This window comes from Sprattus sprattus, assembly GCF_963457725.1.
Source record: "Sprattus sprattus genome assembly, chromosome: 18".
NCBI classification, from domain to species: Eukaryota; Metazoa; Chordata; class Actinopteri; order Clupeiformes; family Clupeidae; genus Sprattus; species Sprattus sprattus.
In genome coordinates this window covers 18,890,613-18,916,041 of record NC_137916.1, presented here as the reverse complement: position 1 = coordinate 18,916,041, position 25,429 = coordinate 18,890,613, and the positions used below count along the sequence as shown (strand labels likewise).

Sequence of the window (25,429 nt, the reverse complement as noted above, 5' to 3'; positions counted from 1 at the left end):
TCATAACTACATCTCTCATGTTTATAACAAACCAAACTGTTTAAAAATCGGTTGAAAATTGAGCAAGTTATGGTTATTTAAAAAGTATATACCACTACCAACACAATGTTACGGGTGAGCGAGCTACCCTGCTGCAAGATGGCAGCCATGTGCTATATATATATCTATGGTTGCAAACCTGATTAAATCATCAGGAACTCCTTATAACTGGTATAGCCTATGAGGGTAAAGTGAAGATGAGTGTCCATGCAGGTGCTTGAAAGATGTGCGTTCTAATGGTTAAAGGGGAAGGCTCCTCTGGACCACGTGTTTTGTAATGTGTTTTCCCATGAAGATATTACCTCACAATTTTTTTTTTTATCCACAGATTTTTGGTAGACAATATACTTCACCATTCCACATGAAACTTGGCATGATTGTTGCTCCACATGGCTGATACAGAATAAGGTTTGTGTTCCTAGGTGGGCGTTTCCCTTTTTGCTGGCGCCCGCTGACAACATTTTGTCTATAGGTGGCACTGCAACTGACACATTTCAACATTCCAGGAACTGCTTAAGCTCAAATTCTGAAATTTGGTATGCTTATAGTTGGCTACATTTGCTACTCGTAATGTTCTTTGGCTAGCTCAACAAAATGGTTACCTATGGTCTATAAAAATTCAGTATCTAATACATACTTGTCTGAATGGCCTATCTTAATGGCATTTTGTGGGCTCATTATTAATGTTTATGTGCTTGGAACTCCGATTGCTGCTTTATTTATGATAATATATACCTCTGTCCTGCACAGGTGGTCATAGCATTCAGCCATAATAGTGGTAGTATTTACAGTAGTGTACAGTGTATAGTGTATACAGTGTATATAGTGTGTGTACAGTGTATAGTGTAGGCCTATATATGGGAATCAAAATGTGGTAAGTAACTGCACTTTAAAACAACTGTTCATTGAGTCTCACAGATGTCCCTACCAAAGCTGAAAACAAACCTACGCCCTTGTTAACAAATATTAGTGTAAATGCACCCTCTTCGGTTTACCCCACATATGGCATGTTTGTTTTACTCAACCTTATAGCACCTGTTGTATCATATATTTCCTACACAGGTTTTTGAGACATCTTTGCCATCATGGTCAATACTTTCCTAAAAAAAACCTGTTGTATGCAATGTCTTCTGCCCTCTGGTGGATTATCCGTGCACTGTAGGTGCACTGTAGGCAGTAGTGGGCCTTTGAATGCTGTATCCAAAATGGCTGCCTTCAAGTCACAAGTAAGCTTTTTGGCAGGGAAAGCTTTGGCATTTTTGAAAAAGTTACTGTAAAATGTTTCAAAAGCAGCAACAGTGCAGTCCAACTCCCAGAACTATAGCATTAGAGTGAACACATTTCCCCTCCCCTGCTTTTTAGGCCTGCACCACAAAATATGATGTTTCTTTAATCTCTAAAAGTCCAGGCTATAGGAATTATATTACATACAAACATGTCTGCCTGGCACCCTGCTCCATTTTTGTAAATAGTGCTTACTGTCTGCATCGACAACACAGAATCCTCTCAAAGTTCTCACTTCTCGAGCCGACTGATCTGTGGTTGACCGCTATCCTGAGGTGTTAAAATTATTTCAGAGAAAATCCAGACCGGTATCTGTACTATATTTTAATAAAAACATTGGTAGTGTTGTTAAAGGCACCCAGTGCAACTTTATGTAAACATTCAATGAAAAATAAACATTCAATTTCTAGTCTTTTTTACACGTAGTAAGTTTCAATTACTCCATACCATTACATATCGTCATTCAAGGAGCAAAGATGAGACGTCGTTGTGTGGTGAGAACTGATAGAAAATCGTAAACAACAACAATCGCCGGTGGGAAGAGGCCATTTTTCCATTGACTGGAATCCTGCTGTATTTATTGTAGGTTACAAAAAATAAAGAAAATGGCAGCGATTGTTGTTGTTATCGATTTTCTATCAGTTCTCACCACACGACGACGTCTCATCTTTGCTCCTTGAATGTCGATATGTAATGGTATGGAGTTATTGAAACTTACTACGTGTAAAAAAGACTAGAAATTGAATGTTTATTTTTAAGCCTCGAAAGTTGCAGTGGGTGCCTTTAATAATAAAATTAATATAAAATGGAATTTTCATAGTAGACGCAATTATTTTCATTGAAATGAATTTCATTTTGTACATACCCTTGCATTCACCCTTCATCATATAGACGTGCAAATGTACATGTACCATCCATGCGGCACTATACAAAATACAGTAACACTTCTCCACAAGCACCCCCCCCCCCCCTCCCACCCACCTACCCCCCACCACTTAGGCAAAGTATAAGTAAGTATATAGTAACTATAGGTAGTCTTGTCATTACGAAGAATATACAACATCTGCTGAAGTTTTTCTGAGAATTTTATGTAAATATGGAGCTTTATCGTAAGAAACAATTTAAGTAACAGTGGTAACATGATCACTACTTTCAGGCAAAGAGTCCTCTTCTCGTGCTTGAAGAAACACACATTTGTGGTAAAAGGTTTTGCACAGCAGCAAAACCTACTAAAGTCCCTGATACCGTCAAAATATCAACTCTTCACCACTCACTTCAAATAAAGCCACTCTTCCACTGATAGTGTGCTTCTCTGAATGTGGGTTAGCTCAGGAACTCATAAATTGTCCATGAATGTACAAAAACACAGCAATATATAACCCATGATATTTCTTTGTGTTTTTCCATATACGTATATTTAAAATCACACATCAGGAACAAAATGTCTTTGAAGCTGAGAACTTTCTTTTGTCTCAGACATGTGTAAAAAAAAGTGTGTCTCTTTTAATTATTGACCATGCATTGCCGAGTGACAGTCCACACCTACAAATCTCAGGAAACCAGACACAGCTGGTCCGCATTAGATCCATCTTGTGAGAGCCATGATCCCTGAGTGTCTTTGGTCTCGATCTGGTGGATTTAAGTGGGTTTGATCATCATGGTGACCCTCTTGAGAGAGTATGAGCCTCCGTGAAACTCGGCCCAGTAGACTCCATCTTGGTAGCGGCTCCGGTAGTGCCCTCCCCTATACCACACGCCATTCAGGTTGGAGTGGGCGCACATGTGGTACCACCAGCCCCCCTTTTGGAAGTGGGCACAGTTGCCTGGGACAGAAATGAGAGGAACAGATTGCCAAAGATCCCGTGTTACCACAGTGACTTACAGGTGAGGTAGTCTCCAACCTACCTCCTAAGTGAATTACAATACAATACATATAAACATTTGCATTAGCATGTGCGCTCCTTCAGTATCAGTGTAGCTAGCACCTTGCAATACCAGTTGAGGTATAGAAGCATATAGGCACATTCTGTTAAAGACAACCTGTGTGACAATACTTACTCATATACTTACTCAACATAAAGTTAAATTTAAAAATACAGACAGTCAGATAAGAATAAAGAGAACATGAGACATTTTGCTCAGAAAAACTACCCAGATTTCCCTAACACCCCCCCCTCAGACTCTGTTAGACACCCTTCTCAGGATAAACCCCAATCTGAAAGGGAATATCTCTCATATTTGTAATGCAATAGACGCCATCACTTCAGTTTTCCCACAACACACAAAACATCTGTGGGAACAGGATCTAGGGCTCAATTTTGAAGAAGATCAGTGGGAAAATATCCTTGAGTTGGTCCACAACTCTTCTGTCTGTGCCCGACACGGGCTGATTCAATGTAAACTTATACACAGGACTTACTACACCAATCATAGACTGTCTAAATTCTATCCCAATGTAGCTGACACTGGCAATAGATGCAACCAGTCCCCCGCCGATCTCATAAACATGTTTTGGTCATGTCCAAAGCTTTCAGACTTCTGGTCCAAAATATTTGATACCCTTCAAACTGCTTACCATTTTGTGGCTGACCCTCATCCCCTCCCTGCCCTCTTTGGTATCCCACACACCAACATGTTGACCGCTGAGGCACGACATTCTATGGCCTTTTGCACTTTGTTGGCTAGGCGCTTAATTTTGTTGAACTGGAACCACAACTTGCCCCCATCCTACACTCCATGGGTTAAAGAGGTTCTGCACAACTTAAAATTGGAGAGACTAAGGTTTTCCCTCAAGGGCTCTCTGAGGAAATTTGATCAAATCTGGAACCCCTTGTTGTTTATCATAGACTCATTAGACATAACACCTGAGGAGTCTGATGTCTGAGTACTGCTCTTCACTGAAACTTAAATGTTTTCTTTAGTTTACTCAATCTGTGTTTTATTATATCTTTTTTTTGTTATTTCTTTTCTCTTTCCCTCTCTTTTCTCTTTTTTTCTCTTTTTTTTCACTTCACCTAGAGACAGGTAGGGGTGGGACCTCTACAGGGGTATGAGGTGTGGGTGGGTGTGTGGGAGAGGGGGTGGGGGGTACTGTAAATTGTAAAATTGGGAAAAATGTGAGCATTGTTTAGTATATCTTTTATGTCTTCAATTTGTATCACTGATGCTCAATAAACAGACTTATAAAAAAAAAGAATAAAGAGAACATAAGAAACAAGTGTGCTGAAGAAGTGTGCTACCTGAATAAGCATCATTGTCTCGGTCCAGCGTGGTGAAAGCTTTGTTACTGTGCCACGAGAGAGAGTCTCCAGCATTGCCGCTGTAACTGCCCAGGCGTAGCCGGTATCTGTCGCTCTCAGGCTCCAGGCGAAAGTCGTTGTACTCGGCGAACACCTGGCGTCCCTGCCAGTCCTCCATGGCCACCCTGAGTTTGTACTTGGCCTGTGCAGTGAGCCAGTAGAGGTGCTCCAGGCCCAGCCAATACTCCCCATCAAGATTCCCAAAGCCTTGCTAAGCATCGGGAAAATAACAGATGCGATTCAGTCACATTCAGGGATTAAACATTGACTTGGCACTTTCCAGGAAAGCTATCTCAATTACAAAAAAAGTGTGGCTCTACTGAGACATTTTCTTATGCTACTCTTTTCTGTTTATATCAGTTCTGTCACTCCTACAAGTAACACTTTTGCACATAATTAATTTCAGTTTGTTCCATTCAAGGCTAACGTGAATTAAAATTAGTGTGCATTTACTGATCATCCCACTACATTGGTCGCATCATGACTGGTAGATAGACCTCTTCAGCCATATCTTCTTTGATGTTTCAAACAGACCATAACATCAGAGAAACAAGCCCACCTTGTACTGCTCCCAGGTGCGGAAGAAGTTGACGGAGCCATCCAGCCTCCTCTGGATGACGGTCCAGCCTCCCTCGGCTCGGCTCTGCTCGCACCAGGCCTGCACCAGACGGTTGGTGCCCTGTGGCTTCAGCAAGTAAATGCCGCTGGTGGCCTCACCCGACTCCAGCACGTGCTTGCAGTCCCGCCACGGCCCTGAAAGCGAAGAAAGTTGGATTTACTGTGAAATTCTCGCATATGTCTCTGACCTCAAGTACAACTCCCTGTGCATCATCAGAATGTGTATGCTGTTGCTCAGATTGATGGATACATTCCATGGCAGGTTCCCATAGCCTACATGGTCTGTTTGGTTAGCAACCAAAATGAACCATTTTTTACTTAAATGTATACTGTAGGCACATTCCACAATAGGTAACTCTGGCACCTTATTCAGTTAGCATAGATTCTTTTCATTCATTCGTTGGCGGTACTATCCAACAATAAACTCACTGCAGTTTTTCTGAGATTAACAAAAGTTTTAGACTATATTTTTTATTTTACAGCCCAGAAGTCTGACACTACAGCAAAATCAATTACAATCAAACAAACACTCCTTTCCAGTCTTCTAGTACAAATCAGTGTCTGTTTTTTTTGGTTTTGTTAAAAGATGTCTACATTCATTTGTGAATTATTGTGGACAATGATTTGAGTCCAACAGGCAATAAATGACACACCAACAAATATAAGAATATGGGAACTGTACAACTCTATTGTACACAAAGCGGACATACATAAGTTGGAAGCCTTGTACCAACCTTTGGTATGTGCAGGGGGGGTTATTGATAAGGGCTGAAATCCCAGAATGCAATAAGGTCACACACTATAAACACACTTATCACTTAGCTAAGGAGATCTGTTTACTTCTGAGAAACGCACACATGCATTCCCTAACAGCCATCAAGACCAAAGTCAATTGTCACATGTTACATCAACATGACACATTCTTAGGCATAGGCTTACACACACACACACACACACACACACACACACACACAAATGTACCACAGCATTGTCATTTGTAATCTGGGTGCTGTTGTTTCACTGTAATTTTGATGAAACATCGTATTAGCATTCAAGAGTTGCCCTGTAATCTCTTGTGCCATTGCACAAGGAGGGCACTTCTTGACAATTCAAGGTTGAAACGAGCTGCTTTTAAGCAGGTTGTTATTATCCTTTTGTGTGAGTGGGTGTGTATGTGTTTCTGTGTGTACATCACACATACAGACACACACACACACACACAAAGTGTGTCTATCTCTCTCATTCTGTGTGTGAATGTGTATCTGTCTCTGTGTGTCTATGTATGCATGTGTGTGTTTTTGTGAGTACACACACACACACACTGGCTCTCACATTGGTCTCAGTGTATCTGGAGCCCTAATGAGAACATCTGGCACTGTTTACACATTGTTTAGGCATTCCCAGAGAGATAAAGCTCAACATACAGGGTCACTGACTCTCCAGGCCTGTGTCGGCTTCATGGGAGAGACTCTGACACAGTTCTGCATTCCTGAAGACTGATGTATCTACATAACACACGCTCCTACACCACCCAGTCAGGCTAATTAGGACAATAGGATTTTACCTGGGGTCTTGGTGACGGGGTAGCTGATGAATGGGGAGTCCGTGGAAGGGAGAGGTGAGGCTGTGAAGAGTTCCTGGACGCCCGGCAGAGATTTGTCTGGTGGCGGGACGCTCTGGTCTCTTTGAACGTCGTTAGCTCTTTCCTTGGATTTATCACTGTCGTTCAGAAGCAGACTGGACTGGAAATCAGAAGATGGTGCTTTCTCCTGTGCAAAACCATTGAAAGAGTTAATCTTTAATGGAATAGACACATTTACATGAGTTAATTTTGTATGCAGTAGATTGGCTCTTTAATCTCACATGTTCTGCCTGCGAGGGTTTGCCACAGAGCTCACACTGTTTCTCCAAATGTGTTATCAGATGGGTCTGGTTGCTCATTATAGAGGTTAGGGCCTCATACTTCTTCTCCAGCTCTCTGTAGCTAGTGGTCACCTGCAGCACCTATGGACATTTAAAGAGGCAAGATCAATAAGATGGCCAAGAAAGGTCAACAAGATTTCTACCAAAGCAACACATAGACTATATTTCCTCTTTTAAAGTCCTGTTAACTAAGTCCTCTTTTTAAGGCCTGTTTACTTACTACTTTAAAACAACAAATAAACTTAAAGAGTACTCTGCTCTCAGGATATACCCAGGAAGAACTCCTCTGTTTTTAGCATTATTAGACCCAGATTACCTGAGAGGTGGCATTGAGGAGCAGGTTCTCCAGTCTTCGCTGCTCTTGTACCTGGTCCTTCTTGTGGACGATCTCGTGCAGCAGCTGGGCGTAGAGTTGGGTGATGCGGGCGTTCATGGCACTGCTCTCCCGCCTGAGTGCCCGTACATCGCTGGCCGTGGCGCCCTCCTGCTCCAGCTGCACACGCACCCTCTCCAGCTGCTCCTGCTGTTGGCTCAGCTCCCGGCGGAGCGATGCCACCTCTGAGTGGTTGGCAGCGCCTCCAACGGACTCCCGGCTCACGCACAGGGCGCCCTTCAGTTTCTGCTGGGGCACTATGAAGGTGTAGGAGCAGCGGCCCACCTTTGGGTCTGACGAGCGAGACGAGCGTTTCTGAGCTGCGCCGTCTTTCGGGGCGCGGTCGCTGCGAGATCCCTCCTTACGCCCCTCAGCACTGGACATGAGTACACTTAGTGCCAACAGGAGCACCAGGGCAAAGTACATCGGGCATTCCATGAGTAAGGCCACTGTTCAGCATGTGAAGGGAGAAGGTATATTAGGAAATATGTTGCACATTTTATCAACAGCACAGAAATGTGGATTGTGGTGACATAACAAAATGTAGTATCACACATAACAACACTACTTATAATAACATTTATAAGGGTTTGGCATGAAGACGGTCCCACGGCAACTTTGGGAGTTGAAAACAGAGCAAATCCTCTATGCAAACAGCTAATTAGCAGGTCAACATTGGCAACCAATGGTAAACAAAATTCTAAACTCAATTTACTTGCCTGGTCTAATATAGCCACTTGCAAAATTACTACAAAGGACACATAACAACTTTGGGACAGCTGCCTATTTATAAATGTATTGCACAGGAAAATATCAAAAGTCATTCAAGCAATTACGAATAAGGAGACTATTGGACATTGAACTCCATTCTTACTATCTAACTGCCCACTGGTATTAAGAGAAAGTCACAACCTCATTTCTCTCCTTCATTTTACTAATGGAAAAGTATCTCAACTACTGTAAATTCCAGATAGGTGTAAACCTACTTGGCAATAAATACTATTCTGATTCTGATTCTGATTCTAAACCCTGAAATTCTTTTACTTTAAACTGTACACACAAAATCCCCAAAATAATCAGACTTGCATGTTTTTCATTTAATTAACATTATTCAAAATGTCACAAAATAATTTTGAACAATCTAAAACATTTTAAATCAAGATTTTTAGTAAATGCATGAAATGTTACAAAAATCAATGTCTTACCGAAATCTTGCTACAAGTGAACAGCTCTCCTTGGTGGCCAGACAGTAACACTCAGCCAGAGTTTTCTCTCTTAATGATATCCACTATCCTTGGCTAACTGTCTGATCTCTCATTTGATGTCCTCAGTATGAAATCAGCTTGCTATTTCTAAATTATTAACTGTTCAAATGGAACATTCAGAGGCGTACATGTCAATGTGACCCTTAGAAACTGTGCAGCACTTTCAACTGCACAGGCTTACAGAGACAAACGCACTCAGGGATTTTAAAGCAATTAGACCCCTCCTTGCTTGCAGTCCTTGTACACAAAGACCCACATAATTACAAACCATTCTGATGACACCACCTCCTAAAGTCTGGGGTGTTTCGGTTCACCCCATCCCCCTGTCGCCCCGTCAGCTTTAGCCAGCCCCCTACAGTCTCCTCCTCCTGCTTAATGCTCATTCACATTACTGTATTAAAAATTTAAACTGAAAACATTGATTTGTAAATTCTCTTTGACCTGTATTACATTGAAAACAAAACAGCACATTAGAACTGATAGAAAATCGATAACAACAACAATCGCCGCCATTTTCTTTATTTTTTGTAACCTACAATAAATAAAGCAGGATTCCAGTCAATGGAAAAATGGCCTCTCCCCACTGGCGATTGTTGTTGTTTACGATTTTCTATCAGTTCTCACCACACAACGACGTCTCATCTTTGCTCCTTGAATGTCGATATGTAATGGTATGGAGTTATTGAAACTTACTACGTGTAAAAAAGACTAGAAATTGAATGTTTATTTTTCATTGAATGTTTATATAAAGTTGCACTGGGTGCCTTTAACATTAGGCTTCCTTTTGGCACAGTTAAGTTTTAACTGACATTTGTAGATGTGTAACTACGTATTGTAGTGCTTGACAAAGGGTTGACAGAGCAATCCTGAAGCCCATGTGGTTATATCGCTTATAGATGAATGACAGTTCTTGATGCAGTGCCATCTTAAGGATCAGAGATCATCTTTATTCCGCTTGCGCCCTTACCCTTTACCCACTGAGATTCCTTCAGATTCCTAGAATCTTTTAATTATGTTATGCACCCTGGAGGGAAAAATATCCAAATCCCTTCCTATCCTATTTATTTAACAGTAGGCTACACGCATTTGTTGGCAAACTGGCAATCCTCGGCCCATCTTTGCTCCTAAAGGGCTAGGCCTTTCTCCTTCTGTCCCAATGAATGATTACGATGACCTGTTGACATCATTTGTTTCAAATCACATCGTTATTTAATTATTTTACCACATTACTACCCCTAATTTGCCCCCGTCCAAACTTTTTTAGGAATGTGTTGCAGGAATGGATGTATATTTACAAATCAAATGAAGTTGGCCAGACAAAACATGAAATATCTTGTGTTTATACTGTCTGCAATGAAATACAAGTCAATGTAAATGTATTAATCGCCTTCTTTCTTTTTTTATTTGCATTTTCCATACCGTCTTAACTTCTTCTGATTTGGGGTTGTAGAAAAGATAATAAGTTAAAACAAATATTTTTACTCTGCTTATAAATCATTATTAGCTCATGAACGTTTACAATAACACATCTTATACTTGTCCTGTTGCGTAAAGGCCTAACCAGCACATAAATAATCTCTCACATGTGAAATGGTCAGAACATCTCAACTGCATGCTCTGGGTCTTCTGTCAGACTGCGTTCATCCCCTTGTCTGTTCTCGAGTAAGCTGTACGATTACCGAAGTTGTTGAAGGTAAAATAAAAAAAAAATGCATAAAGTGGAGAAACACTCAATTGATTTTGTAAATGAGTGATATTTATCGATTGGGACACATCTTCATTAAAAATGGCAACAGGCAGAACAGTACTTATGTTCCTTCTCTCTACCACGGTCCTGTTTCAATGTAACACTTGTTCTATGCAGTATGCACGTGGCTTACGTTGGACAGCAGTAGTTCAGTGGAACTTGATCACCAGCTGAACTGATAGTAATGCTGGCTGAAACATATATGGAAGAATAAATAAACTGAGCATTGTAATCGTTTAGTAAGCGAAAGGGGCACTGTTCATTCTGTCCCTTCCAGCTCATGTGACAATATGGGTAAAGATAAGGTGAGTACTTCAGCTTAGCAATTACTTATGAGTTCAGCTAATGTTAACGTTAGCTCTTATTAGCCTACACGTGAAAGATGAAATTCTAGCCATGTAGATCACCATGAAATTATTTTAATTGTCTGTTCCTGGCTTCTGGTCGTGGAAACGTGTGAAGTCGATTTATTAAAGTTATTAATTGTATTTGTAGATAGCTAACGTTAAGTCATCCTCACCTTTGCTAGCTGATGTTAGCTAGCACACTTGTGATGGTTTTTTAATAAGAGTGGTGGGTGCAGATGATGAAAAGTTACAGCTTGAATGTACAGTGATCGCTTTCAAAGTAAACGCACTGATGTACCCCGCATGCTGAATCCGTACTTACGTGTTTTACACTAGCGTATTTTGTTTGGTATACAGTTAGTCAAGACAATTATATTTATGTTATTAACTAGTTATCTTCGTTCGTAATGTTTTGCCTGTCTTGGATTGAAAATGTACAGACCAAAAACCAGAAGACCTCACGCCTTAAGGCAAATCAGTTGGCGGAGGAGACCTTCGGCTCAGTTCCCCACAGCTTTGTCTTTCACCGGGGGAAAATTGGCAAGAATGTCGGACAGCTTGTTATGGACATGCGGTGTGTCATGCAGCCATTCACAGCAGAGTCATTAAAGGTCCTACCAACTTTATGACATTCAATACGTTGTATAAGCCCTCTCCCATTTATCTTTGTTACATGGGTTAAAATCAATGATCGTGATATTGATAGAACTGGTAATTTCTAATCGATGCTTGGTCATTTCTTTCAATAGGTGCGAAAAAGGAATGTTTTAAAAGATTTCGCGAATGTGGCGGGGCCACTGGGAGTTACACACTTTGCCATCTTTACCAAAACAACCAACAGTGTGAACTTGGTAAATATTCTTGTCTTGGGCATTTTCCTTATTCTCTCTTGGTTTACATGCATCACTTCAATACAGTTCTAAGTCTAAATCGGTGTAGGTTAGTGCAGTAATTGTAATATCTTTTAAGATTTCAACATTTAAATTGAACCAACTTTTGCATTCAATTGTATGAAAGTGACAGGATTTTTACATGTTTTTTTTTCTCTCCCTAGAGACTGGCTCGCATCCCTAAAGGCCCCACACTACATTTTCGTGTCAGCAAAGTAGGTCTTCTCTCATTCATGTGATTTCAGTTTGGATTGTGGACTTGAGATGGGCGGGTACAGAGGATGAAAGCTTTTTACTCTGATATCACTACATGATGTCTTTTCAAAGTAAACGCACTGATGTACCCAGGCCTGTCCTGTCAACTATACCGTTTGTGCTTTTTTGAGGTGTTCTAAATGTGTGTGTGTGTGTGTGTGTGTGTGTGTGTGTGTTCAGTATGCCCTCATCAAGGATGTGGTGTCGTCCCTGAAGAAGCACAGAATGCACGAGCAGCAGTTCACCCACCACCCACTGCTGGTGTTGAACAACTTCGGAGTGGAGGGCATGCATGTCAAACTCATGGCCACAATGTTCCAGAACATGTTTCCATCCATCAATGTGCACAAAGTAGGCCTGGTCTTCCTTTATTATTATTTATTAGATTTAGTGAGTCTCTTTAGTACACTCTGATTCACTTGACCTGTACATGTGCTGTGTTTGTGGTGAGATTGAGAATAATGACCAGGACATATTTGCTTTTGCAGGTAAATCTTAATAACATAAAGAGATGTGTTCTTTTGAATTACGATCCAGCATCACAGGAGATAGAGTTTCGGCACTAGTAAGTATACTTTTAAACATCTGCACAGATTGTTAGTCCTTTTCAGGTTGCTGTGCTCTGTACACCCTGTCCAGTATATTTACTGCAAGATGGTTTAAGAAATGTGGGTGCAGATGATGAAAATGTACAGCTTGAATGCACAGTGATAGCTTTCAAAGTAAACGCACTGATGTACCCTACAGGCAGAATCCCCTTTTGCAGACTTGATTCTGCCAATGGACAGCACTGACAAGAGAAACAACTTCTCAGTTGTCAACAATTAGTGAAAGCAGAGTTAATTACCACTGTTTTCATTGGCTATTAAGTACGACATTAGTTAGCTGCTTGCTAGAAGCAGCTTAACCACAAACATATCCCTGGTATCTTTTGACAACAATTATTCACAAAGGCTTAATATTATAATATTACCACAGCAGCTGGTAGTCTGCAATAATAAAAAAATTGTGTGTAATAGGTCAAAAATGTAATCTGATGGCTGAAAATAGTTTTGACGGTTTCTTTTTCTGGTTGTGGTGTTTAGATTTAATGTGTCTGTGTGTTCATGTTGTTCCCCACCTCTCGTCTCTGCAGCAGCATAAAGGTAGTGCCGGTGGGCATGAGTAAAGGTGTGAAGAAACTCATGCAGGAGAGGTTCCCAAACATGAGCAAGTTTGAGGACATCAGCGAGCTGCTCCTCAAGTAAGTGACTCATGTCGGCCTGACAGTGTGGTGATGCACAGGATGACCGTATAGTCTTGTGAAGGAATAGTGAGCTCTCAGTAGTAACAACGCTGATGCATCGTAAGCAAGCCCCCACATTGACCGCGTGGGTGAGGCTGACACTCACTTTCACTGGCTGCTGTGTGTGTCTGCAGGGGGGCGAACCTGTCAGAGAGCGAGGCCGAGCTGGACGGCGAACACAACATCACAGAGCTGCCACAGGCTTATGCTGGGCGCGGAAACATGACCTCCCAGCAGAGTGCAGTTCGGCTAACAGAGGTTAGTGTTATGCTATCTTTTTGTTCTGTTTTCCCCCCATTCCATGATGCCTTGAATAAATCCATAAGTGAGTTTAGGCACTTTTATATCATGTTCTAGGTATCTAGGTATAACCCAAATCATTCCACATTTATTGTAGAGGAATTAATTAAATTAAAAAAAAGTAATGTTGCTCTTATTTAGCACTTTCTAAATACCTGTGCAGATACCCCCGACACTGTAAAGGATGTATCTCCCCACCACCAGTGTGTAACACTAACCAGGATTTTGGCAGATGTGTGCCGTTTTCAGCGAATTCTGTAAAATGAAATCTGGAATACGAATGTGATTTTTTTTTTTTTTTTTTTTTTTTTTTTCCTGCTACAGATTGGTCCCAGAATGACACTGCAGCTTGTGAAGATTGTGGAAGGCTTAGGGGAGGGGAAAGTGATGTATCACTCCATTGGTACGGTTCTCAGTCATCTTAAGGGCAACTGTCTTGTGGTTATTCATTGTGCGCGGGTAAGGCAAGTGTGATGGTTTCTTGATATTGTATTGCTCCTTGCTCCTTCAGTCTCTAAGTCTGAGGAAGAGCTGCAGGCGATTTTGAAGAGGAGGGAGACACGTCTGAAGGAGAAAGCAGCGCGCAGGAAGAAGCAGGAGGAGAACATCGCCCTGAAGAGAGAGAACAGAGACGCGCACAAGTAAGAACGGAGAACTCCTCAGGAAATCCCAGCTGCTCATACACTTTAAACAGCGAGCACATGATCGGTTCCCAAAGGGAAATTGTAGCGTTGCCGCATTCACATAAATCCCCAAAACGCACTTTAATCACAAAAAAATTAGCCGAGTAAAAACCCAATGTTTGAAATGATTTGGTCGTAGTCATTGTGGTGTTTCTGTGTGCAGAAAGAAGAGCCTGGAAGGCATCAAGAAGAAGAAGCTGGCTGAAGGTGGCTCTGACGATAGTGAGGTGGAGGATCCAGGGACACAGGAGCGCAGCAACGCAGCGGCCCAAGTGTCCTCTGATGATGAGGAAGAGTACTACAGACAGGCTGTGGGGGAAAACCCTGATGAAGGTGATGCTTGCTTGTTGTCTTTTTGTTCTTGCCCAGGGATTCGTTAAGACTAGTTTTGAGACGGGTGAAGAGCTCTTTGTTTACTTATCTTTTCTGTTTCTCTCCTTTTCATCAGATATGTTCCCAGCTAAGAGGAAACGCGATCCCAGCAAGTCTCCTGGGCCTTTCAAAAAGAGGAAAATGTCAACAGGAAGAGGCGCCCATATGGGTGGCAGTGACGGGAAGAGGCAAGGCTCGAAGCCTTTTGCCAAGTCAGAATTTGGGGGAAAGGGTTCGGGATTTAAAAAGATGGGGGAAGAAGGTGGGAAGTTCGGGGGCAACAGAAGGGGTGGAGGTGGCAAAAGGTTTGGAAGCAGAAATGCAGGGGAAGGACGACGAGACTTTAAGGGGGGGAACACAACGGGTGGCGGCTCTAAATTTAGGGGGTCGAAATCTCAGAGCTTCAACAAAGGAGGGGGGAGAGGCCGAGGGGGGAGAGGAGGAGGAGGAGGGAGGGGAGGAGGAGGAGGGGGAGGGGGGAGAGGAGGAGGAGGGAGGGGAGGAGGTAGGGGAGGAGGGAGGGGGAGGAGGTAGGGGATGGGATGGGGAGAGGAGGAGGAGGTGAGGGAGGGGAGGCTTACAACAAAAGAAAGGACGGGGTTGATGACTGCTGTGGACCTGGACCTGACCTGTGATCCCTGGATGGCTGCTGTACCAGAACTGAACACTTGGGCACTGTGGCTCTGCTAGGTCATTTCAGTGACATGGCATCAGAGAGTGGCGAATGCCGCTTTGCACCGAGAAGATATGGATCTCAGTGAGATCAATGTGTTTTTGTCTTTCTGTGCATTGTAAAATGTTGTTTGGTCTGTAAACACATTGCCATTAAATGTGTTGATCTGATTAAATTTAGCTTTGAATTGCACTACACATCATCAATAATGCTGTTTCAGTTGTTCCTGCATATTTTAAGTTTACTTTGATAATAATTTTTTTGGTACCAGAAGATTTGTGAAGAAATACGTTTAATCTTGAACAGTGATGGACATCAAGGCAGATAGACAGGTTTCACTCAGAAGCTTCACCTCAGAAGTGTCATCTGGTCAGCCATTGTAACATTTGGAGATGTCATAAGTGAAGCTTTTGAGTGAAACCTCTGTCGATCTCCCTTGGTGCGCATCACTGTACAAGACTAAACCACCAATCTTTCGGTACAAAAAAATTACCATCAACCTTAAAGTTTGAAACGTTTACTTGGTACTCAAAAGGAAGGGGAGGGTCACTTGATAAACCTAAATTTGACTCCAGTCTCTGTACGTGCATAGTCATCTGTGGTAGTGCAACACATTGCCTAACAGCGAGACAGGAAAGCCCTGAATGCACGTGCTCCTACTACTTCTCGTTTAGAAGCAATTTTTGGCTGTTCTGTCTACGGAACTTCTGGTGGAAAGTAGATCTGTAAGTAGCCTAACCCATCATTTGCCAGCCATCATCACTGCCTGTACTTATATAGAATAGAAAAGCATTTTTTCATTGTAAGTTAAGCCTACAAAGTAGTATTTATTGTTACACCAGGTTTGTATTGCTCTTAGCTTGACTTCTATCCCTTGTACGTTGCTTTGGACAAAAGCATCTGCTAAATGTAAATGCCTAAATATCATTGCAACACCTGACAAAAAGTAAGCAACACCAGGTCTGGTACCCATGTGTGATATGGATTTGGACCTGATGTAGTCTTTTTGCTTTAGTGAAATATTTGGTATGTAATTGGGGTACAAGGACTGCTGCAGAGTTATGTAGGCTGGTTAAAGGTGTGACTTTTGACTAGGTGTAGCACTTCAAAGGGTGTAATTGAGCTGCACTTGCAGCAGCAGTTAGTTGAAGTTGGAGTATTTTTCCATCCACTCATTTTACGCTATACAGACTAAAATAAATCAACAACACAAATTCAGTAAAGTATTTATTTGAAATGCGTTCTAGTATTCAGTGTTTTGTGTCAAGTATATTGATGTGATGGTAATTGATAAAAGTTATGTTCATTTGCAGCATATGACAAACATGTAGAATATCAGTTGAAAATTCGATCATAGATGGACTTGACAGAAAAATGTAAAATGACAGAAAAGGTATTGATAAGTTGGCCGGGATCTTTTCTTTTCAAGAAATGAATGTCACTAGGGACGGGTGGAAACCCTAGTTAGCCTACTGTCGATTTTTGCATTATTACAAGGCGTGTTATTTTCTCTGTAGGTTGAGGCTCATGAAGCAATGGGTTTCCTGCTCTGAAATGTTTCTTTTTTGGTGTGTTATTATTAGGCCTACTGCCTGATAACTGCTGTGCCGCGTTATGTTTATATGTGCTTTTGTGTTTGGACTCATTGAGCAAGTAAGTTAGTGTTATTAGACGTGTCGGATGTCCATACAGAGTTTATTGTGCCCCACCAGGCTTTCCGTGCCACAAACGCCACTTATAATAACCTCAGACTGTGTTGTTTTAAACAACCTTGTATTAATAATGACCTTGTATGAATCATGTGCTTATGTTAGCAGGAACATGGGTTTTCTGGGTTTCTGTGTGTTTAACTTTGATTATTAGGTGCTGACGCCATGTAGTCTGCTTATGATTTATGCTTATGATTTAGCGTAATGCCTAAAGGCCGAATTATAGTCAGTTATAGTCATTATACCCATTATAGTCAAACGCAACGCGTAAGCACATTAGATACACAAGAGCCCCTTGCGCAGTTACATAAGGAGAGAGAATTTTCTGCATATGTTTGGGTGATCTCAGATAGAAAGCAGGGTCGAACTGTGCTGGTTCTAATCTGCGTAAAACTGACATCCTTGCATTTCAGAAAGCACAGTTGGGATGACACAGTTAAGATGTAACTCTGACGCCATAAATGTTTCTATCGTCAGCAAGAATAGCACGCTGGACTAAAAGTCCTTTCTTAAGTAGGCCTATATAAAACCAGTGCGATGTCTGTGAAATGGCTTCACTTTCATCCTTGCGTGATTGAGCCCGATTGCAATTGTTGTTTGTAATAAATATTCAGCTCCTGAGTCCGAGGCCTAAGATAACTTGAGTGAATTTTCACCTTACATTTTATTTTCCAATTACTGCAGGAAAACTAATCTTACCATATAATTACAGGTGAACAACGGAAAGGATGGTCAACATCAGTGAGTCTCATTTTCAAATTCAGCTCTTGCCCCCACTATTTGGCATAGAATTCTTCGTGGCGCTGGTGGGAAATGTGTTTGCGCTATGTCTGCTTATCATCAAAGAGAGGAAGAACTGGCATACCGGAGTGGTGTTCTCCTTCAACCTGGCCATCAGCGATGTTCTTTACGTCCTCACACTGCCTCTTCTAATCGTCTACTACGCCAAGGGAAGGGAATGGCCCTTCGGGACCGCCGCCTGCAAAATAGAACGCTTCCTTTTCACGTGCAACCTATACGGGAGCACCTTTTTCATCATGTGTATAAGCGTGAACAGATGGGTAGCTATAGTTTACCCTTTCTTCACTCGTAACCACGTGCAACCAAAACATGCCAAAATTGCTGGTCTGCTGATCTGGGTGGTGGTGATCGCAATTTCAGTTCCTGTGCCGATGTTCGCGGACACCTGCCCGAAAAGAGAGTCCGGGAAATTCTACTGCCAGGCCTACTGCAAAAACAACAATGACACAGTTGAAAAGTCCCACTTCGATTACAAACTGTTTCTGGCCGTGGTGGGATGCATGGTCCCTCTATTAGTGACGTTTTCATCATATGCTGGTTTGATTTGGGTAATTTACAAAAATTCAAACATAACATTTTTGGAGAAGAGAAAAGTGGCGCTAATGGTCGTCTCCGTCCTTATGCTTTACGTTATTTCTTTTGTTCCCTACCATATCCTACAAATAACCTTCTTATACATGAGGATGCACGATATTCCTAATTGGTGGGTTTATAATTCCTATCAGGTGAGTAAAGGGTTGGTGACGATGAACATGTGCATACACCCTTTACTCTACATGGCAGTGTTTGACAGCATCAGGGTGGTCTGTTGTGGAAAGAATTCTGATAGGCCTTAGCAAACAATGTGTATTTCACCTTTGTTCTCATGTTATTCAATGTAAGATCAAACAAGTTTCAAGTTCAAGTACTTTGTCACATAAGTAAACATGTAATGAAATGTAAAAGGGTCTACAAAAGTAAGGAATTGAGTTCAATAGTCTCACTGTCAGTGGGTAAAAACTCCTTAGTCTCTCAGTCCTTGCATTGAGACTGCGGAGGCGTCTACCCAACGGCAATAACATGTATATTCATTGCATCTTTGGTTAACATTGATTATGATATTGTTACTGGCATAACAAGTGTGAACATGCCGCTATTAGACACCAACACTTCATCTAGGCCCACACAACCACATTTATTTGTAATGATTCAGTGTTACCAAAGCATGGATCTTTGACTAATAAGTAGTGCATTAAAGTGTAACGGCACCCTAAAATTTGTTTTCTGATTATATGACTGAACAGGGATGAATTTTGTGTTATAGATATTTTGCTAATAAAAAGACTAAATTGATAATATAAAATATATATTTTTTCCTCATTGAAGTCATGGACGTTTTAACAAATACTTAAAGCTGGCATAATAGTGTTAGTAGATCTAACTAGCAGAACCAAAATAAGTGAACTGATGTGTGAGGAGTCCCTTCAGAAAGTGCATTTATCATCTAGATGTTGTTGTTGTTTTTTTTTTCATTCTAAGTATACATTGTTCAGCTGGGTAATATCTATGTACAATTTTACATAATTACATAATTATTTGACTGTACTCGTATTTGTAAATATGTATGTCTGCCTATTCTGTCTGTTAGCAAGAGACCCAGTAGTCTGTTAATACAAACAATTAAACTTGTTTTTCTTTCTGTAGCTGTCCAAAATAATAGAAGAATTAGAGACATCACATTAACTGTTTTGTTGCAGTGGCTTAGGCTGCTTCCGCCCGCCAGTACTCTGGAAGTCGCTGTTACATAATTGCCATTTTCCTTTTTTTTGTTGCTCGTGTGTTTTAAGCCGGCCTTTTTTACCCCGAAAGAGCGGCGAGGATGCCTTCGATCGAATTTGACGAGTAAGTTAAACCTGAAAATGATTTAAATATATGGCATTTTAGTGATTCCATGCTAGATGAAATACTTAATACGCGTGTGTTCTTCACAGTTCGAAGCCAAGCTGGGCTGACCAAGTAGAAGAGGAAGGAGATGAGGGTATGTTGCCCATGCTAACTAACATTAGCTGGCTAACGAACAGTGGTTGGCTAACTAACATTAGCTAAAGAGTGTAATGCCAGTGCGCAGAGGAAATTAGGCCAAAAAGCACAACGTTATCCACATGTTTTAAACGATTTACAAGAAATAATTACAGTGTAGACTCAATTAATGCGAAATGTGTACTTAGTTCAGCTGTGTATATGGGCTAATTAGCTTGAAAGCATAGCATGTTGAAGGGTGCTATCTGGATAGCTGGCAAGATGACCCAAAGCTAGGTTTGCATGTGATTGGATGTTAGCATATCTTGCTAAACTGTTGTGACATGTGGAAAGAGAAACTGTAATCCAGGCTAACAGTAGATATGATTCGATAATGGAAGATGTTCTACTCTTATGTTTAAATTCGTATGTTTACATTGCATCTTAGCTCGAAACCAGTATGTTATTCTTTGATATAGTTTGCTAATCGACATATGTGTATAGGCTAGTACGGTGGACACGTTTTCAATAGTTAGCTAGACAGCGAATTGTCAATAATGATTCATTCAAAGTAGTTAAGTAGCAGACACGACGATGTTGCTGTTTGTTCGTAGGTACCCTTCCATCACCAAAAGAGACCATCAAAGGAAATATTAAAACTGTCACAGAATATAAGATTGATGAAGATGGCAAGAAGTTCAAGGTAATCAGGCATTGTCGTCTATTTACTATGCTTTCTCTAATTATTACTGGCAAACATGAACATCTCGCTTTTGTTTGGCAATTCTGGCGTTCAAAGACCTCTTTAGCAAAGGCAAGCAAGCCATGCATATGGTGAACAATGGTTAAGTCTAGACTAGCATTGCTTTGCTTTATCTGTCATAAACCAGCAATCCATTTTATGTGGACGTATGTGTAGTTAAGTGTTAACCCTCACTTAGAAATCAGATCAGTTTTGTGAAGGTACGGTCATTATTTTAAATGATTGTTTGAACAGGAGATTTCTGTAATATTTTTGCAAGTGTGTGTTTGTAGTTAAATATGACGTTTCAAAATGGTCAGACTAGATATTTGTTGTCCACCCATCCCCTAGATCGTCCGCACATTCAAGATTGAAAACAGGAAGGCATCTAAAGCAGTGGCCCGGAGAAAGGTAAGGTTTCCCTGGAATCAACATCATAAAGTAGATGTTTGTCAACAATAGGTCCTAATTCTAACACTGTATTCTCTGTGTTGTTGAACTTGCATTAACAGAATTGGAAAAAGTTTGGCAACTCTGAGTTTGATGCCCCTGGACCCAATGTGGCCACTACAACAGTCAGCGATGATGTGTTTATGACCTTCATCTCCAGCAAAGAGGTAAGGAAAATTCCAGTCTTGATGCATGATTCTTTCAGCTCCTGGTGGTCACTATTCTGTTAATCTTCACACAGTAGTTGTTGCTGTGATGTATGCAGTGTATTGGTTAGTCACTTAATTCTGTTAACCATTCTCTATCTGTACCACAAGTTTATTTGGCTGTTAATGGAAATGATATGAACCAAAAATCATATCCCAGTATTTTTATGCTGAACATGATATAGGTATATTCTACGAAGAGGGCAAAATGTCCAGTTGTATTTTAAAGTGACTTTAACTGTAACTTTAACTTGATTACAAATGACTTTGTTTGTGATGGCTGTATTTACTTGGTAAATGAATATACCAGCACCACTATGATTAATTAAATCCTATACAAGATGCAATAAAAATGTTCAGAGATTGCACTTAGAAAAAGCAAAAACGTTACCCTTTAAATTTGGCAGCAATGTCCTTCCATAGGAGGAACAGTGATTTGTGTTCGTTCAGTTCAGTGGACGCAACCTGTATGCCCTGGAGCATTATGGGACCAATTGAGCCAGTCTATGGCACGTGTCCGTGACCTTTCCCCCTTTGTGTCCCACAGGATCTTAACACTACAGACCAGGATGATGACCCCATGAACAAGCTGAAGGGACAGAAGATTGTCTCCTGCCGAATCTGCAAGGGTGATCACTGGACCACTCGCTGCCCATACAAGGACACCTTGGGCCCCATGCAGAAAGAGCTGGCCGAGCAACTGGGGCTCTCCACAGGAGAAAAGGAGAAGACTGCCGGTAAGGAGACTGCCGTAACAGGCAGACGTTAACATTTTGTCCTGCAATGTAGTTGTGTGGGACTCAAATATGACTTTGGTACCCTGAGACATGTGAACACCTATTTTCCCATGTTAGATTTGGCATCATCCCTACCCACATATGGAGCAAGATGTGCATTTCTATATCTGGTCTGAAAGAGGAATACTATGTATATAGCTGTACTGCACTGTTAGTTTAAAAAAAGTGTTAAATAAATACATGTAAATGATGGGGACATATGTAAATAACCGTACTACTTTATACTTTGTTCCTGATGAATGACCTCAAATGGGTAAATAATAATAATGTAATTCGGCTAACATTTTCACCTTGTTTCCTATGTTAACCATAAGATGAAGCAGAGCCTGCCGCACCCGCACAGAGCAAGACTGGCAAGTATGTTCCCCCCAGCCTGAGGGACGGAAGCACGCGTAGAGGAGAGTCCATGCAGCCCAACCGCAGAGGTGTGTGTCCAGTTCTAATTCTATGGTGCCGATGGCTGAGTAGGATACTACCTGTCTACCTTATCTTTACTGTGTTCTACCCCAAGTGGACGTAACAAATGTCTCTCTCTCTCTCTCTAGCTGATGATAATGCCACCATCCGTGTGACAAATCTGTCCGAGGACACCAGGGAGACTGACTTGCAGGAGTTGTTCAGGCCCTTCGGCTCCATCTCCAGGATCTACCTGGCCAAGGACAAGAACACCGGACAGTCCAAGGTGAGTGGTGCTGATTGGCTTTGTCCTATGCCCTGGGGCCCAGTATTTGGTTAATCTCCTTCGACTTTTTGCTGCTCTGGGTTCAGAAGCATGAACTTGGTGTGCTCTGCCTTCCTCGTCTTTAGGGCTTTGCCTTCATCAGTTTCCATCGCCGCGAGGATGCAGCCAGGGCCATCGCAGGGGTGTCTGGATTCGGTTACGACCATCTCATCCTCAATGTTGAATGGGCCAAGTGAGTAGTGCTGTCTTAGAGACTCTTCTTGGAGGAAATAATACATGATGCTATATGGTGTTTATGGTCCACTTCTTCTTTTCTACAGGCCTTCAAACAACTGAGGGGGAAAGAGCTGAAAATGGATCAGAAGAAAATTCCAGGCGGATGATTTCAGCAATGGTCCTAGCCAAATGCCTGTTAATCTTAATAAAGGAAATTTGAAATAAATGTAATGAATGTCTATCATTTATACTGACTTCATTGCACTAAGGGAGTTCAGGCTCTGTAAAGCGCCTTGAGACAATTTAATTGCTGTGGCGCTATATAAATAGAATTGAACTTAATGCAGTTGCATGCAATGCTGGATATACAGCCTCTGAAAAATTTAAAGAGACCACTTCAAAACTATCAGTTTCTCTGGTTTTACTATTTATTGGTATGTGTTAAAGTCAAATGAACATTTTTGTTTCATTCTATAAACTACTGACAACATTCCTACCAAATTTCAAATAAAAATATTGTCATTTAGAGCATTTATTTGCAGAAAAATTATAATGGGTCAAAATAGCAAAAAATATGCAGTGTTTTCAGATCTCGAATAATGCAAAGAAAACAAATTCATATAAATTTTTAAACAACACTATACTAATGTTTTAACTAAGGAAGAGTTCATCAATCAATATTTGGTGGAATAACCTTGATTTACAATCACAGATTTCATGTGTCTTGGATTGCTCTCCACTAGTCTTTCACTTTGCCGTTGGGTGACTTTATACTACTCCTGGCGCAAAAATTCAAGCAGCTCGGCTTTGTTTGATGGCTTGTGACCTTCCATCGACCTCTTGATCACATTCCACAGGTTTTTAATGGGATTCAGGTCTGGAGATTGGGCTAGCCATGACAGGGCCTGATGTGGTGGTACTTCATCCACACCTTCACTGGCCTGGCTGTGTGGCATTGAGCATTGTCCCGCTAGAAAAAACACTCCTCAGAGTTGGGGAACATTGTCAGAGCAAAAGGAAGTACGTTTTCTTCCAGGACAACTTTGTACCTGGTTTGATTCATGCGTCCTTTACAAAGACAAATCTGCCCGATTCCAGCCTTGCTGAAGCACCCCCAGATCATCACCGATCCTCCACCAAATTTCACAGTAGGTGCAAGACACTGTGGCTTGTAGGCCTCTCCAGGTCTCCGTCTAACCATCAGACAACCATGTGTTGGGCAAAGCTGAAAATGGGACTAATCAGAGAAGATGAACTTAGAGGATGACCTCCAGTCCTCTTTGGTTCAATCCTTATGGTCTTTTGCAAACCTCAACCAGGCAAAGTACAAAGTTGTCCTGGAAGAAAAACTTGCTTCCTTTTGGTCTGACAATGTTCCCCAACTCTGAGGAGTAGCTTTACCAGCAGGAAAATGCTCCATGCCACACAGCCAGGCCATTGAAGGTGTGGATGAAGGACCACCACATCAGGACCCTGTCATGGCCAGCCCAATTCCCTGACCTGAATCCCATTAAAAACCTCTGGAATGTGATCAAGAGGAAGATTGAAGATCACAAGCCATCAAACAAAGCCGAGCTGCTTGAATTATTTGCGCCAGAAGTAGCATAAAGTCACCCAATGGCAAAGTGGAAGACGGTAGCAGAGCATGCCAAGACACATGCAAGCTGTGATTGTTAATCAAGGTTATTCCACCAAATATTGATTTCTGAACTCTTCCTAAGTTAAAACATTAGTATTGTGTCGTTTAAAAATGAATATGAACTTGTTTTCTCTGCATTATTCGAGATCTGAAAACACTGCATATTTTTGCTATTTTGACCATATGTCGTTTTTCTGCAAATAAATGCTCTAAATGACAATATTTTTATTTGAAATTTGGTAGGGATGTTGTCAGTAGTTTATAGAATAAAACAAAAATGTTCATTTTACTTTAACACATACCAATAAAAAGTAAAACCAGAGAAACTGAATTCTGAAGTGGTCTCTAATTTTTTCCAGGGGCTGTATGTGTAAGTGAACCCACATTTTATCTCTGAACATAGAATGTAGAAAAGCTTCTTGGTTACAGGGCCCTGCATTTAACAGCAGCTGTGCATTTGAGAAAGACAGGACACTGAATCTTCAAGGTTAGCATGATAATGCCAGAAAAATGGCTTAACTGGAGGCCACATCTAAGAAGGACCAGTGTGTTGTGGTTACAAAGCAGCATTGAAATAAATACAGGTTGAGGAATTGAGAGCATCAGTGAGGAAGTTCTAACCATTGCAGAGACATAGTCACCCTATTAAGTCTGAAGGGGACAAATGTCAATTTTGAGGTAAGCTTTGTGGTAAATTAGAATGGTATTCTCAGCGCATCAACTGGACATTCTTGGTACCAAGCCTGATTCAAGTTGACTTTCATTACAGGTTTGGTCAATCATGAAGTAATGTGCAAACACAGTTGTACCTTTGTTGCCCTGTGACATGGCAGCTA

General features: G+C 41.3%; 4 protein-coding genes across 5 annotated transcripts; 3 read left to right on the top strand and 1 right to left on the bottom strand.

Annotated features, from left to right (window-relative positions):
- Positions 1–2,961: 2,961 nt before the first annotated feature.
- Positions 2,962–7,974, bottom strand: angptl6 (angiopoietin-like 6; the record flags this gene model as incomplete). The annotated part of the gene is made up of 6 exons (XM_080855795.1): positions 2,962–3,146; positions 4,563–4,833; positions 5,182–5,375; positions 6,805–7,009; positions 7,104–7,244; positions 7,480–7,974. The coding sequence occupies 6 exons, from the start codon at positions 7,972–7,974 to the stop codon at positions 2,962–2,964; spliced, it is 1,491 nt and encodes a 496-aa protein (XP_080711921.1).
- Positions 7,975–10,687: 2,713 nt separating this feature from the next.
- ppan (peter pan homolog) lies at positions 10,688–17,561 on the top strand (the record flags this gene model as incomplete). Its single annotated transcript, XM_080856201.1, has 13 exons — positions 10,688–10,853; positions 11,336–11,506; positions 11,645–11,746; positions 11,950–12,000; positions 12,221–12,391; positions 12,529–12,605; positions 13,176–13,283; positions 13,460–13,583; positions 13,950–14,028; positions 14,137–14,266; positions 14,472–14,641; positions 14,757–14,985; positions 17,540–17,561. The coding sequence occupies exons 1-13, from the start codon at positions 10,839–10,841 to the stop codon at positions 17,559–17,561; spliced, it is 1,449 nt and encodes a 482-aa protein (XP_080712327.1). The 5' UTR covers positions 10,688–10,838.
- Positions 17,562–17,790: 229 nt separating this feature from the next.
- On the top strand, positions 17,791–18,699 carry p2ry11 (purinergic receptor P2Y11; the record flags this gene model as incomplete). The annotated part of the gene is made up of 1 exon (XM_080856200.1): positions 17,791–18,699. One exon carries the CDS (start codon positions 17,791–17,793, stop codon positions 18,697–18,699), a length of 909 nt encoding a protein of 302 aa, XP_080712326.1.
- A 936-nt stretch (positions 18,700–19,635) lies between these two features.
- Positions 19,636–23,180, top strand: eif3g (eukaryotic translation initiation factor 3, subunit G; the record flags this gene model as incomplete). Of its 2 annotated transcripts, XM_080856760.1 has the most annotated exons (10): positions 19,636–19,744; positions 19,834–19,880; positions 20,476–20,564; positions 20,955–21,014; positions 21,116–21,220; positions 21,807–21,996; positions 22,371–22,481; positions 22,602–22,738; positions 22,864–22,970; positions 23,059–23,180. In XM_080856760.1, exons 1-10 carry the CDS (start codon positions 19,722–19,724, stop codon positions 23,072–23,074), a joined length of 885 nt encoding a protein of 294 aa, XP_080712886.1. In that variant the 5' UTR covers positions 19,636–19,721. The 2 variants fall into 2 exon arrangements, with proteins under 2 accessions (XP_080712886.1, XP_080712887.1); XM_080856761.1 differs by lacking the exon at positions 23,059–23,180 and having other exon boundaries at positions 22,864–22,974.
- Positions 23,181–25,429: the final 2,249 nt, after the last annotated feature.